Source organism: Ursus americanus, chromosome 27 (genome assembly GCF_024610735.1).
Source record: "Ursus americanus isolate L20-20 chromosome 27, mUrsAme1.1.p, whole genome shotgun sequence".
NCBI lineage: Eukaryota > Metazoa > Chordata > Mammalia > Carnivora > Ursidae > Ursus > Ursus americanus.
The window spans coordinates 25,352,180-25,366,794 of record NC_142153.1 but is presented as its reverse complement, the minus strand read 5'-3'; the positions used below and the strand labels follow the sequence as shown (position 1 = coordinate 25,366,794).

Here is a 14,615-nt window from a genome sequence, read left to right as displayed (position 1 = left end):
GGTACAGTGTTGGGAGGACACTGAAGCACTGTGACCTCAGAGGAAGGACAGGCCCCAGGGCCAGCAGAGGGCTCCCAGCTCTGGCTCTTTATCCATTAGCTTTGTGACCTCAGGCAGGATACTTCCTCTCTGGGTCTTCAGTTTCTCGCATGGAAAGGGGGGATAATAAGAGTAACTGCCCTGCAGAATTTTTATGAGGATTAAATAAGTTAATATTTATAAAATATTTAGGACAGTGGCTGGCACCTAAGAAGTGCTAAGTGTTTATTAAATAAAAAAGGAATGATGCAGGTTTGATTTAGCTGGGGAACAGCATGGCCTTTCCTGAAGAGATGACAAGGAGCCAAAATGCAGATGGTGCATAGGAGTTAATCTGACCAACGAGGGATCGACTCACCAACCTAGCAGAGAAAGCAGCATGTTTCAAGGCCCTGTGGCCAGAATGGACCAGCAAGGGCATATGACCTGGAAGGAGACTGTTGAGGCAGAACAGAGAGGAGGGAGAGGATGAAGCCAGATTCAGCCTCAGGTAGAAGAAGAGGCTGGGTCACTGGAGATCTTGTAGGCCATTTAAGTTTTGTTTTGTTCAGATATTGTGCTGAGCAAGAGAAGCCAGATACAACAGGGTATGTAGCACATGAGTGCGTTTCTGTGGTTCAGTAATAGAGCAGAGCCGTGTCACCGATGATGACCGCACTCAGAGTGGCCGTCCACCCTGGCAGGGGCCACCGTCTGGAGAGCTGGAGACGTTCAGTGTCCTGATGGTGGCCACGTTTAAATGCACTCACCTGGGTGCAGGAACAGGAGTGGACCCCGGGTGGATCCCGACCGTTTGCAAGCTGCCGGTGGGCGAGGGTGGTGATGGCGCTGTTGAAGAGCATGGACTTGGGACGATGCTCAGGAGGGAAAGCCCACTAGACTTGGTGATAAACTGGGTGTGGAAGGCGCAGGCAAGAAACGCATCAAAGATGACGCCCAGGTGGCCAGTCGCCTTCCTCGAAATTCTGAAAGCAGCATTATGTAATCATCCACACAGCTTGGCGGGGTTAGCGTCCAAGCTCCTCCCCCTCCCAGCTCTATGACCTGGTGGAGATGGACTGTCTGCGTCATTCTCTGCTATCAGCTGCAAACAGTGGGTGTCTCTCCTAGACACCTATTTCAAGGATTAAATGAGCTAACTCATGGAAGGTGCTTCCAAGTGCCTGCACACGGTTGGCTGTTACTAGCTGTTACGTAGTGGGACCTGGTTTGGGAATGAAGAGCATGAGTTAAGGTTTCGGTGTGTTGAGTGCACAGGGCCTGTGATGTTCCAGAAACAGAGGCCGGCAGGCGGTTGATTATACGGTCCCTGAGGCCAGAGGAAAGCTCTGTAGTAGGTGGGGTATGTTGCTTTTCTGCAGAGGACTCTGGGGAGGTAGAGAAGGGGGCTGTGAGGAGTTCTCAGCACCGGGGGCCAGAGAGGAAGAAGAGCACAGCCGAGGGAGAAAGCCAGGGGTAATTCGTCCTAGGCCAGGAGGGTGGGGATGTCGTCAATAGTGCCCAGAGCTGCCGAAAACAGGTGGGAGGAGGGCATCTTGTACCAGACACTGTCGAGACTGCCTGCCTTACTGCGCGGCCTGGTGCACTCCTGTCCTGTCCGCACTCCCCTGGGCCCAAACCAAAGCTCAGAGTGGTACCGGCGATGGCAGACAGGACTGGCCTGGAGGGATCGTGCGTGCTTCGTCGTGGTTGCTGTCCTCCCTGCCACCCCAGCCCCGTGCGCCGCTGCTGGTGGGTACGTGGGAACGCGAGCTTTGGACCCCTCTGTTGCAGTCCACTCATTTTACACACTGTGTGGCCCCCGGCACCTCCTTAGTAACTCGGCTTTGGTCTGCTTGTCCGCAAAGTGCACAGTTTGGAGGCACGTAATCCCTTTGGTGCTGGAGTACTTCATTGGAAATGTGAGCAGGTTCAAGCGGTCCTGTTTTCAGAGGTCACTCAGCTGCACGTGCCCTGGCCGTCCCTGTGAGCTGTGCACTTACTGGTGAGGATTGAGAACATGGTAGTAGGACAACAAGCAGATGTGTCACAGAGTGGAGGAACCATGTGATGGAAAAGAATGTTACTCTCGGTGCAGGGGCTTGGGCTCTGCCGTGAGCCCCCGGGGACGACACCAGTGGCAGCAGTCTTGAGCTCTGAGTGCCAGCGACTGACGAACAAGTGTGGGTCTGACTTCCGACTGGCTTGCACACCTCGGCCCCCCTTCCCCCGCCACACCGCCCTCCCCACAGACGGCCCAGTGCTCCATGGAGTCAGCATTCCTGCCATCCTGGCGGGGGTTCCTCTGGAGCCCCCCTTCTCGTCCCCCACAGGCTGCCCGCCAGCAGCTCTTACCTTCTTGCCTTCAGGGTCTCCCGTAGATGCACCACCCCTTCTCGACCCCCTCAGTGACCCTGGTGATCAACACCCTTACCCACCCCTGCTCTGCCAGCACCACACCTGTCTCTTCCAGCACGTCCTCTGCAATGCCCAGTGTCGTGTCGTGAGATGCTCACCTGGGCCCCGGCACCCTCTGCCCACTCCCCCAGCTGGCCCGTCCTCCACCCTCTCTTTCTTGGTCTGTCACAGACACAGGGGCTTGCTCCTGCCTCGGCTGACCACCTCCCTGTCTCCGCCTGTCCACCTCTGTGCTCTTGTTCCTCGCAGACTTGTCCTTGGTCTCCCACCTGTGCTTTTCCATTTCCTCCTCCTTCGGGGCAGCTGAAGGCCCTACTGCCCCATGGAACTTTTTCCCAGCATGCCCAGCCATCCTGCTCTCTGCCCTTTTTGTCTTGTCACTGCTGCTCTGATATCCCTCTGGGGAGGGTGGTAGCTAGAGCAGAAGCTGTCCTGAAATCAGACTCCAGAAGACAACACTCCATAGTCACTCAATAAAGTCACTCAAACTAGTATAACTGAGCACCTACTATGTGCCAGGCACTGCTCTAGGTGCCGGGGATATGTTGTTGAACAAAACAAAGATTCCTGCCCTTAGATTCTAGCATGAGAAACATAGAGTAAATTTTATATTAAAAGCCAATAAAATGTGTGGCAAGAAAAAGAATAAAGGCGTTGGGATTTTGAGTAGGGTTGGTGGGGGATGCCACATGGAAATGCTGACAGCTGAGTAAAGACTCGAAAGAAGTGAGAGAATTATCCGTGTGGCCATTTGAAGGAGGAACATCCCAGGCTGAAGGGAAAGTTGGTGCAAAGGCCCTGAGGCACAAGTACTCTGGTGTGTTCAGAAACCGCAGAGAAGGGAGGGGGGAATAAACTAGGAGGAAGGTGCTAAGAGGGAAGCAATGGTCATGGTGCCTAACTCAAGGGTTTAGCCCCTCTTCTGAATGAAATGGGGCACCAGTGTTTTGAGCAGAGAAGAGACATAACCTTAGGTTTTTAAAATTCTCACTCCATTGAGAAGAGTCAGTAGGGGGGACACATTTAAAAGTAGGGACACCAGCTCAGAGGCATTAACCCAGGTAAGCGGTGTTGTCTTGGCTTGGACCGGAGTGCAGAACAATGAGGAACAGTCCTCATCTGCATGTGTTTTGAAGGAGAAGCTGACTTCCGTGTGTTGGGCCTGGGTGCCTGTAAGGATGGAATGGCCAGAAACAGAGAAGGCTGAAGAAGGAGGTTGAGGGAGGAGGAGAGGCTGGTTTGGGTCTGTGAGGTCTGTTAGAGATCCGGGGGAGAGGCCGAGAGAGCACGTTGGTCTGGGATTCAGGGAGAAGGTCTGAGCTAGAGACAAAATGTGGGCGTGTGCCTGTGAGGCACACAGCAGCTGTGTAAGGCCTGGACTCTGGACGAGGTCACCAAGGAGCGAGTGCAGAAGGAGGTCCCAGCATGGAGCGCTGTGGCCCTGGAGCATTAAGAGGTCAGGAAGAAGAGAAAGATCGAGCACAGCAGGGCAGAAGGGGAGATTAGGGAACGTGGGCCCAGAAGCCAAGCAAAGGTGATTGAAGTGGCGGGAGGGGCCGCGGTGTGCAGCATCCTGCTGGTCCCTGTGGGAGGAGTCAGCCTTGGGGGGTCTTGGTGGTGGGAGGGACCATCGGAGTCACTGTGGATGGGAGGGAGGTGGGAAGGAGAGGCCGGCAGAGACTGCTTTTTCGAGGAGTTGTGCTAGGGAAGGACACAGAGAAGAGGGGGATGCCTGGCCAAGGTGTTGGTGAGCAAGGAGCGGTTCGGGGCTGCGCGGAATGACGGGACTGTGTATGCCGGTGTGAATACAGCTAGCAGGCTCTGATGATCGGGGAAGGAAGTGAGAATGGATGGGGAGGGGCCCTAGCGGACACATGGCTTTGCCCATCAAGGGACGGTCTGTCTGCAGTAGCAGGTGCGGCTGTGCCTCAGGGAACCGGCAAAGTGTCCCTTCCTGCTGTTGGGTGGGTGGGGGGAGTGGGCTGCCGGCTGACTGGGACCAGGCTAACAGAAGGTTGGAGGAACCATGGGGACGGTAGTAACGACTGGCCATGGGCTGTAAGCTTTGGAAGGGAGAGCGCATTGCCAGGTATGGGACTCGGGTACCAGGTGTGAGAGCCTGAGGTGGGTGCAGAACAAGCCCATCAGAAAAGGGGGGACCAGGCACCTGAGACTATGCAGGGTGTTCAAAGGATCACTTATGTGTCTTTTTAACTTTCCAGGAGTTGGGATGGGAGGGACAATGAGCTGGGGTATAGCGATCAGGAAGTGAGAGGAGGGGCAGTTGCATGGAGGGGAGGGGCCGGGCTACCTGAGCAGGTGAGACTCAAACCTGTGGGCCAGTTAAGAAGGGGCTTGGAAGCCTCAGAGAGGAGCAAGGACAGCCTTTCATTGGAAGTTGAGGGGGTTTATGCAGTTTCAGGACTCATTATGTCATTTGAAGACCTTGTCTTCATTTGCCTAAATCCCATAAAAATTAAACACACAGAACAGGTTTGTTTTTTTAATTTCCCAGGACCATGGACCTTGTTTTTTCTTTTCAGTACCACTAACAACCAGCTCATTTTACCCTAATATATTCAGCCCATTCAGCACGGTCAGGTGTAGGCACCGACATTTTTAGAAGGTGAAGCTTCTTATTCTGTGTTTCCAGTTGTCTTGGGGTCTAACTTCTCTTTTGCAGTGGGTAGCGCTGGCATCCGTTCTCTGAGGGGGCTCCTGCAGAGCTGGGGATCTCACCCAAGTCTGCCCCAGCTGACCTACCGTGAGTCCCCCCCCTCCCGTGCCTCAGCCATTTGCACGCTCCTGTTTGCATTAGGAGGGGCCTCCCGCCCCTCCCTCCGCCACTCCGCCCGGCAGAGGAAGCCGCACAGGCATCCTGATGCAGCTCCTTGGGCACCCATTTCATATCTGCCTGCCTTCCTGAGGAAAGCCCTTGGTGGGGAGCCAGCCATGCCTCTGGCGGTGCCTCCTAGGTCATCAGGGCTGTATTAGCAGACTCACATGACCACAGGTCCAAGGCCCACTGAAGGTGATTTCGGTCTCCTGTGTTTGGCACCTGTATCTTTTCTCCCAGTTGAACTGGGGGAAAAGAGGTAGGATTTACTGAAAACCTCAAAACCCCAACAGCTGAGCTTTGCTACAAGCACCATGCACGGCTCTGTTCATGACTCTGGAGCTGACCCGTGCCCATTATAATAGGAAGCGTACAAGACAACAGGATTCCTGTTGAATTGGCCTTCTTGTTCCATCCTGGATACACTTCCCCTCCTGCTCCCCATGCCCCGCCCTGCCTCAGTTCTTGTTGAAATTACTGCACTTCTTCCCTTTGGGTCCACCTGCTTCTGATCCCCACACCTCCATGTTGTCTGCTGCGTGATCTTCCCCACATGCGGATTTCATGGCTCCCCAATAACGAGGTAGCGGGCTGTATAATCAGGATTCGGCCAGCCCCTGCTGACTCAGCCTCTTCACCATGGTACATACTTAGAAGTTAGTTTTCATTCTTGTGATCACCTGCCAAGCCCCTCATCCCTTACCCCCCGTTCTCCTGAACTGTGATCTTTTGGACACCATTGACCTGAAGTGCCCCTCCATGTGCTTTTCTCGGAGCAAACCCCTTTCTACTCACTCTCCAAGCCAAAAGCTACCACTGTGAAGTCTACCCAGGCTCTCACCCCATGACTTGATGTGCCATGTGATCGTTGTTAATACTGGAATTTCTAGAAAGTCCTGGGGAAGCGAACACTGTGTCCTTAGGTTTTTGCATCTTTAGGCCTTACCCCGAGGCTCAGATGAATGAATAAACATGTTAATGAGTGGACAGAAGGAGATGTGGGCTCTTCAGGTCCACCCCACACTAGCAGTGACTGGCAGTTGTAAGAGGATTTTGCATCTTAGGAAGTACGAGAAAGCTTTGCCTGGATCTCGGATGTCAGATTAGGAGCTTTGTCTCCTGGGCCTCGGTTTCCCTGTCTGTTGAGTGTGAGCCACGGTCACTGTGCTCTCCCAGGCCCTTTCCACTGCAGACCACAGCTGTGAACACACGCATCAGCTGTTGTCATTGTTAGCCTCACCTCTGCACCGCTGGGATATTAGCTACCGGTGAGCGTCCGTGCCAAGTTCCAAGTGAGTGGACCTGTCTATGGGTTGGTAAGATTTTAGAGGGGTGTTCTTAGAAACGGCTTCATAGAAGAAGAAACACTTAAATTGTCCTCGAAAGAAAAATGGGATATAGACAAATGTAAAGCTAAAAAACTTATTTTTGTATTTTCTCTTTGACATTTTTTTTAATGTTCAGTTCTATGAGCGTTAACACACATATAGATTTGTATGACCACCCGAAGCACGGGGAATTGAAAGAGATGACAGCATCACATCTCAAGACGCATGGCATGATTTCATTTGTTGGGTTCAGTGTGGGAACAGAGGAATCCATGAGGAGCAGAGACCATGTGAAGTTATGGAAAGGGCTAGGACTCTGGGGCCTGAAACCCTCTATTCAAACCCGCCGCACACTACTGGTGTGTCATGAGGCAAGCTAGAAGAAACCAACCTCCCCGAGCTTCTGTTTCTTCCAGTGTAGAGCAGTTCGCTGTGAGAATTTCCTAACGGTGGATTCGTACCTCCTCTTCTGTATGTGGCTTGTTGGTACTTATGGAAATCATCAGTGGTTCAGAATAATCATCAAGGTGAGCTATACCTGGAGGGAAGAGCAAATTCACCAACTGAAATCCAACGCCCATGTCTGGAGTAAATGAGCCATCAAAACCCTCCCTGCCGTGGGGTCGACATCTTGGTCAGGGCTAAATATCTGGGAGTCATCGAAGCTAGAAGCATGGACGGAGGGGGAAGTCTGCTCTGCTTCGTTTTGTCAACATTACGGTCTGCCTTGGCTGACTGCCTTGTAAATAGATTGGAAAGTTCTGAGCTATTAAATCAGTATCGCTTTTTTGATGAAGACGAAATGCAAAGGCAACATTTTATAAAGCACGGCTAATTTCTTAGTTTTACTACCTGAGACCCTTCTGTAGCTATCCTCATCCTCTACAACCAAGGGTTCAAATGAAGATTTCCTGGCAGAGAACGACTTCTAGCCTCTGTCAGCCCTCTCCTTGTCTTACACACACACACGTATGTTAGTGTATGTACTGATTTTACATCGCCATAGAGAAAAGTGGGAACTCTTCTGTACTCTACCCCAAATTCACCCAGACTCCTGACCGGTCCTGTTTATGGTGGACGATAATTAAGCCTAGAGGAGTCCCTTACCTCCACTTAATCCCCGTTTCTTCCATCATTTTTCAACTGACACCCTGGGCTTTGTAGGAAACATTTAGTGCTTCCTTGGACAACTACACTTTTTAAACTGTGGTCTCCTTTCCAGACTGCCCGATTGCCCGACTCTAGCTTAGACTGCCTCTGAGTCTCTGACAGTTCTGTAAATTGTAACCACCCATTGGCAGTGCAAACGAATCTTGTCTGTGGGCATGGGCCGAATCCTGTCTGGTGGAGGGAAGGCTCCACGCCCATGGAAAAGTCAATTGTTTGGCTCATTTGCAGGTTCCTTTCCATATTCTCAATCTATCCACGTGTTAATTCTCCTTGGAAACATTATAGTATCTGAATTAAATAAAATGAACTATTAAGAGTTACGATTTCTTTAAAAAATCTTTTAAGCACAGTTAGCAAGAAGCTTCTAGGTCAGTATCAATAAACCTGGTTATGTCTGAGGTCGTCTTTAAGTACAGGAACAGCTTCCCCCCCCCACCTCACCCCTACAGGAAGCCTGTACCCTCCACCAGCCTCTATTAGTGCCCCCTGCAGCCCAGACATGTTTCTGCAGCTGACAGCTTTTGTACTGTATGGGTGTTGACCAGTTTGAGATGCAATCAGGATTGCCGTGAATTGCTATTACACAAGGGGTGAAGAAGGCAATGGTAATGATAAGCTGTAAGCCTTTCGGGGCAAGGTGGTATGGTCAGAGGGTGCCATCAGGCACCTACAGCACGTGCCAGTGGGGACACGGCAGTGCTCTGGGCTAGAGAGTAAAGCTGGCTGGCCACAGTCAGAATTCTGAAGGCAGTGGCACATCCAGCAGCAAAGCCGGTGTATGACCTGTGCCTTCAGAGACAGAACGTGGCCTCCAGGGTTAGGCTGCACCAGAACCCATGCTTACAGACCGCTGTGGCCCAAAGATGAAAGTGCCAGGGGGGCATGGAGCTGAGTGACAGGGGCAGGCTGTCCTCGGGGAGTGTTGGGGAAGGATGGCATTCTGGAGACCTTCCCTTAGAGAGTGCACATAGCTGAAGCTCAGTAATAAGGAGAATAGTGGGTCCTACCGTCTCCGTAATATAAATAGAACTTGACAGTCATCGTCTCTATGGCGATGAACTCCAGTCCATGCATATCCTCATATACATCGAGGGGTGCATTCCTAGGATAAATTCCCAAATTAATTTTTAATTTTAGGTAACCTAAATCTTGATTAAGCTTTCCCAGAAATTGTTTTACTTAGGATTAGAGAGTCAGCATGCACGTAGTCTCAATTATGTTGAGTAAAGAATAAGATCTTTGTAATTCTTTGCCTCCTCTAATTTCAAGCTGAATAAATAAATAAAAGGAAGTATTTTCATCTGTTGACTTTCATATTACGTGCTTTACACCAAGGTCAGGGACCGTGTTTTAATCTTCTCTGCTTCCCCAGCGTCTTGCACGTGCCCGGTAGACAGTAAGCACTCAGTAAACGTGGGAGGGGAATGAAGACTCAAAGCGGTCAGCTACTCAAGTCACATTCTGACCATTTGAAAGGCTTACGTATGTCCTTTTCTCTTGGGTTAAATATGGGTTTGATTTACTGCTTATGCACATACCAAGATATGTCCTTGATCCTATTTTTTTTGTTTTTAAGAAAAACTGTATCCTGAATGTTTTTGTGTGTGAACATTGTAGAGTTTAGAAAAACATAGCAAACCGGTTGTTACCGGGGGTTACCTCTGGTAGGTGGCAGGGATCGAAGGACTGCAGCATCTGGATGCTTCGAGCTCCTGGAAACACAAATCTCAACAAGTAGCTTAAAGAAATGAAAAAAATCACCCCCACCCCCCGACATAGAAAGAACAACAAAAGGACAATTCCTGGCTTGGTCAATCCAGTGACTTAGAAAGGCGATCCAGGATCCAGGCCTTCCCACTTGGCCGTTTTCAGCATGGTTTGTGGCCTCAGGTGGCTTCGGTAATTCCAGCTGTCCTATTGTCAACGTGACAGAGTCCAGCCAGTAAGAGAGGTATTTTTGCTTATGCATCAGTTTATATTAGTGAAGACTTATTCTCAGATCCCATTGGCCATGTCCAGTCCAGCCCAAGCTTGACCCAGTCCTCTGCAAGGGAACTGAGACCACTGTGATTTTCCTGGACCAATCCTGAGTCTTACCTTGGGCTGGGAAGTAAGTTTCTTTCTTGATCTCTAGTTACAGCGCAACAGGTGACTCACCAAGTTGAGGGATCGTGGGTTTTTTCTTGCAGCTTGACTGTTTTAAACAAAGCATCTATCTTGCCAGGCTTCCACCTCCACGTCTTCATCTGCAAAATTAAATGAGACCCTTTCTACCCCCATCTCAGAGGAATGTTAGAAATTACTAGAAGCATTAAACAAAGGTAACACATGAGTAGAAGTGTTGCTTTCATTGTCAAGATCCTGCACCACTTACCCAATCAGAGGAAGGTGCTTCAATGGGGTGTCTAACGCTGCATAATTCCAAACTGGTGAGGAGAGAAGAGAACTCCGTGGCCCTATTTAAGTATATTGGGTTGATTCTATTAATGTTGGAGCAACTTTTTTCATCTTGAGATTCTTTTTCTGAGTATGAAAACCTGGTGGAAGAAGAATTCGTTCGACTTTGGAGGAGGGTATCCTTTGCTGCCCTCTCACCTCCAGAGCCAGCCCCTGTCCATGCCCTGAGGCTGGTTGTCACCCCATTTCCCACCATGCTGCCCCACACAGGTTACGCTCCCCTGAGATGCACCCCTCAGTCCCTCTTCCCACATATCTCACATCAAAATCCTTGGTTTCTCTGAGCCCACTTATCTCAAATGTTCAGTTCCATCCTCAGGGAAATAAGCTGATTAAAATATTCAAAATGCGGATGACAGTTCACCCTGGACATCTCCCAGGGGGTATTTGCACTTAAAAAGAAGTCTTTATTAATCTGTACTTAGTGAAATGTTTGTTTAGAATAAGCAGGCCTTCCCACCATCCCTTGGGTCAGCCCCCAACCACAACTTTATCAGAACAAAAGAGAGAACAATTTAACATCCCCATTTCTGAAATGTTTCCCACTGTCTCCGATACTCCTCATCACCATTTCCACGATGACTCACTGAAAGCAACCTCTACATACTTCCCACCCCACCCCCCACCACCTCAGGCGTCGGGGAAGAGCTCTAGGATCCCTGCTTTGTGTCATCGCATTCTCCCTTTGCCCGTGTCCACCGTGGTGCCGGCACCTCTCGGGGCCTGGGCCCGTCCGTGCTGCCGGGAACCGTGATGCACCGAGCTGGTCCAGGGCAGGCGGACTGCCTCCTCCAACACTCTCATTTTCCCTTCCACACTCATCCACATGGCTTGAATAGGATTAAGGATGCAGATGCTGTCCTCACTCAACTGAATGGTTGATTCCTTTTCACTATTTTGGTTTAGAATTTGTAATAATTCAAAAGCCTAAACTTTTTGGGGGGAGGGGGACTATAAATTTGTTTGTAATTTCGCTTGCAAGCTGCTTCAGCAAAGGCCAATTTTATCTGCGTGTGATCTGTCATTATCATTAAATGTTACAATCTCCCCTGAATCTTCAGAATTCAGAATTCACCTGAGAATGCGCAGCCTTACCTTTGGTCTATCCTTCCAAAAAAGGAAGTGAGGTTCACGGTCGACCTATCCTACGTAATGAAATGATGCCGTGCCTTCCTAATCCTCCTCGTCTCTGCCCCACAGCTCTGCCGCCTGGAGCGTGGTCTGTCTGCGGGGCAGTACCAGGGAACCCTGTTTGCTGATCAGCCTGTGATGTTCATCACCCCGACCAGCAATCCCCCGAGAACCAAGCTGCGGGAACTGGTCCTCCTGTGTGGGGGTCAGATCACACGAATCCAACGCCAGGCCGGCATCTTCATCGGACCCTCCCAAAGAAAGAGGAAGGCGACCATCAAGCATCTGTCAGAAACGTGGATCTTAGGTAGGAATCTGGGCCCAGGGATGGACGGGGAAGGTGCCTTCTGCTTGCGGTAGCTGCTGGTGTCCCCTTAGGAGCCACTGTTCTGTGGTTCCAGCCACACAAACAGGTTTTTCTGGGGGAAGCGTGATGTCCACACCCCCCTCCATGTAGCCTCGGGGCTTTTGGATGGACACTCAGCGTCCACGCATTTGCCTTAGCAGAATCCTGTAATTACTATCAGTCACAAGCCAACTTAGACCCTCCTCCTTTTGACCGTCAGCCAAAGTACAGTTCACAAGGACAAAGGAAATCCTATTAGACTCTACCTACTTTACCTCACTAGCTAGTGGAAGAGCCAGCCAAGCCACAGCTACCCCAGACCTCAGGCCTGTCCACCCTCCGCTCAGATGCTCTCTCCCCCAGGGCCTGTCTTGCTCTGCTTTCGGGGCTGTGGGCCAGTGCCCAGCCGCCAGGCCCCGCCACCCAGTCTCCCACCCCTTTCTCGTGTGCGCTGCTCCTGACACTCATTTGTTCATGTGCTCAGAAAGGTATCCTTTTGTGCAAAAGGAGCTACAGCTTTCATTAAAAAAAAAAATCAGACATGAATGTAATGTACAAACTGCCATTGATGGCAGCAAAGAGAATGCCAAACGCTTCTCTCAATTCTGAAGGAGAAGAGGTGGTACAAAATCTGCTCTTTCCAGGAGGCTGACAGTGTGGTGACAGGTGGACTTGTCTGTGACTCCAGCTCCAAGAGAGCTGCAGGGGTCTCCAGGAGGAAGTAGGTTAAGCGAGACTGCGAGCTGGGATGCACAGGCAGCGAGGACAGCCGGGAGAAGTGGGTGTGGGGGAGGCAGGTGGCTTTTGTGCGGTGATAGGGCTGAACAGGGCAGATGCACTCGGGGACCCGCTTTGGGGATAAACCCTCTTGTCCTGGGTTTGATGAAGGTAATAGTTTGTCAGGGCTGTCCTTCCAAGTCCCACAGACTGGGGGCCTAAACAGGGATGTATTCTCTTGCAGCCTGGAGGCTGGAAGTCAGAATTGGATTCTCCTGAAACCTTTCTTCTGCTCTTACTGAATTACTTTGGTGTCAGCACCTTTAGCCAAGATCCTTACCTGGCTCCTGCAGACTGGAGAAGTGTAGTGTATTCTCTCCCCTCCTGCTTCCCTGTTCCAGAGTCTTCCTCCTATTTGCCTCCCCTCGTCGCTAAATCCCAAACGTCTGGCTTTTCTCACCCTTCCTAGACATTATCCTTTAACAGATAAGTAGATACTGTGTCCAAGATTGCATTCATCTATCAAACAGACATTTTATGACTATCTTTTAAATGATGGATGGTCATTCTTTAATATATTTTAAAAGTATGGCCATCAAGAGTAATTTTTTACTCTCTGGTGCAAAGTAATTTATCTTCTGCCTGGAAACGAATTTCAAAGAAAAGAAAAAACAAAAAACATCCTATGATTTTAGCTACAGTCCAAAAGCCAAGAGGCTGTTTACTCTTCTCTAAATGCCAAGAATATAACCTTCAAAACATCCTATGTACCGAAACAGAGGTGCTTGTTTTGTTTTTTAGAAAAGTGCATGGATCAAAATGACACCAACTGGAGACCAGAATTTTGCTTTTTAAAAAAATGTCTCATTCAGCTAACGGAACTGTGCACACGATTGATATCGACAGTGCATATCAACAACTAAGCTTTACAGCGTCTGCAAATTGTGTACCGTGCACGGGGCCAGCGTCTGGGTCTGCACGATTATTATTTCCAGGTTGGGGAACTCTGTCGCCCCTTCCTGTTGCCCGTGGCTTTTGTGCGCAGATCGTGCACAGTTCAGCCGCCGGCCGCGTCCGTCCTGTTGTTTTGCCACTCTGCTCTCCTGTGAGTGGGTTTTTAGGAGGCAAATCTCTACCTGCTTGACCCCAGGGCTTCACTTTCACAACGCCCTGTGGAATTCTCTGGGTTTCAGAGCTGGAGCCGTGGGCCCGAGTTTCTTTCCTCTCCCATAATTCATGTCCTGTTTCTGATTTGTCATTGATTACACCATCTGCGTGTGCCCTTGGCAACTTCCGGGTATTGTGTGTTCTGGAATCCTTGGCTCTCGGCGTGGTGAAATCCTCACCCCTAAGGTGAGTCCCCCTGACTCTCTGGCCGCTGCCCCTGTCCATGCTAGGGCGCCTCTGGTGACTTGGGTGTTAGAACATGTATTTTTCACATGTTTCTGAGTTTATATACTTCTCTTTTTGAATCAAGTGACAATACAGTAGCTCCAACTTTGTGCCAATAAAGGAGATTTCATTTGTATGTCTCTACACATACACATAGACCATCAAAACACACGGTCCTGAGAATTGCATGGCCTTTGCTGTCAGGGCTCTGCCACTGGCTTGTTCTCGGAGCGGGGGCGGAGGCAAATCACCTCTTCTCTCCACACCTGATTTACTTCATCTATTACACAGAGTAATCAGCTCTGTCCTGCTTACTTCCCATCATGGTCGGAGGAGATAGCACAAGAGAGTGCAAGGTATCTCACACTCACAGTGGGCACTCTGCAGTATTCCCTGGGTGACCGGGTTCACTCATGCAGCAACATCTTCTCTTCTGAAGACTTTTCTCCTTCCCCTGAGCTTCCACTGTGAGCATGTCTAGACAATATTTTATTCCCAAAACGTTGTTCAATTAAAATTTGGAATAAAATCCCTTGTAAGTTAAAATTAAAACCATGTTAAGGCACCGATTTAAAGGAAAGTTATTTTGTGACAAATTATGAAAAGCAATACTCTAAATTTGTTCCAACTAGAAGATCAGTGTGTAAGGTAGGGTCCCTGAGACTTAAGAGTAGTTTGAATTAAGTACTTATAAGTTTTAAAAAGTAGCTTGTTGTATCCAGTTTCAGATTCGTCATTTGCTTTCCAAAAGATTCCAAGGTTTTTTTTTTAGTACCTTTGTATTTATTCCTATGTTTTATGG

The 14,615-nt window shown here is 49.8% G+C and overlaps 1 protein-coding gene and 1 long non-coding RNA gene across 9 annotated transcripts in view; one reads left to right on the top strand and one right to left on the bottom strand.

Annotated features, from left to right (window-relative positions):
• Positions 1–14,615, bottom strand: part of LOC123800897 (uncharacterized) — a 199,510-nt gene that overhangs the window by 2,905 nt on the left and 181,990 nt on the right. For 3 of the 5 annotated variants that reach the window (XR_006782046.2, XR_015721990.1, XR_006782047.2), the window contains 4 exons: positions 10,145–10,307; positions 9,430–10,016; positions 8,778–8,872; positions 6,681–7,138 (listed from right to left, as the gene is read on the bottom strand). This is a non-coding gene — a long non-coding RNA (uncharacterized LOC123800897). Of the gene's footprint in view, positions 1–788; positions 1,005–6,680; positions 7,139–8,777; positions 8,873–9,429; positions 10,017–10,144; positions 10,308–14,615 lie in introns of those variants that run through there. The other 2 variants (XR_006782048.2, XR_006782049.2) reach the window with 2 other exon arrangements.
• Positions 1–14,615, top strand: part of MCPH1 (microcephalin 1) — a 242,014-nt gene that overhangs the window by 217,289 nt on the left and 10,110 nt on the right. For all 4 annotated transcript variants that reach the window (XR_015721989.1, XR_015721988.1, XM_087856471.1 and 1 more), the window contains exon 13: positions 11,428–11,665. Coding sequence is in view for 2 of the 4 variants with exons in the window: in XM_087856471.1 (XP_087712597.1) it covers positions 11,428–11,665 (238 nt within the window). In the remaining 2 variants the exon portion in view is untranslated. The remainder of the gene's footprint in view (positions 1–11,427; positions 11,666–14,615) is intronic.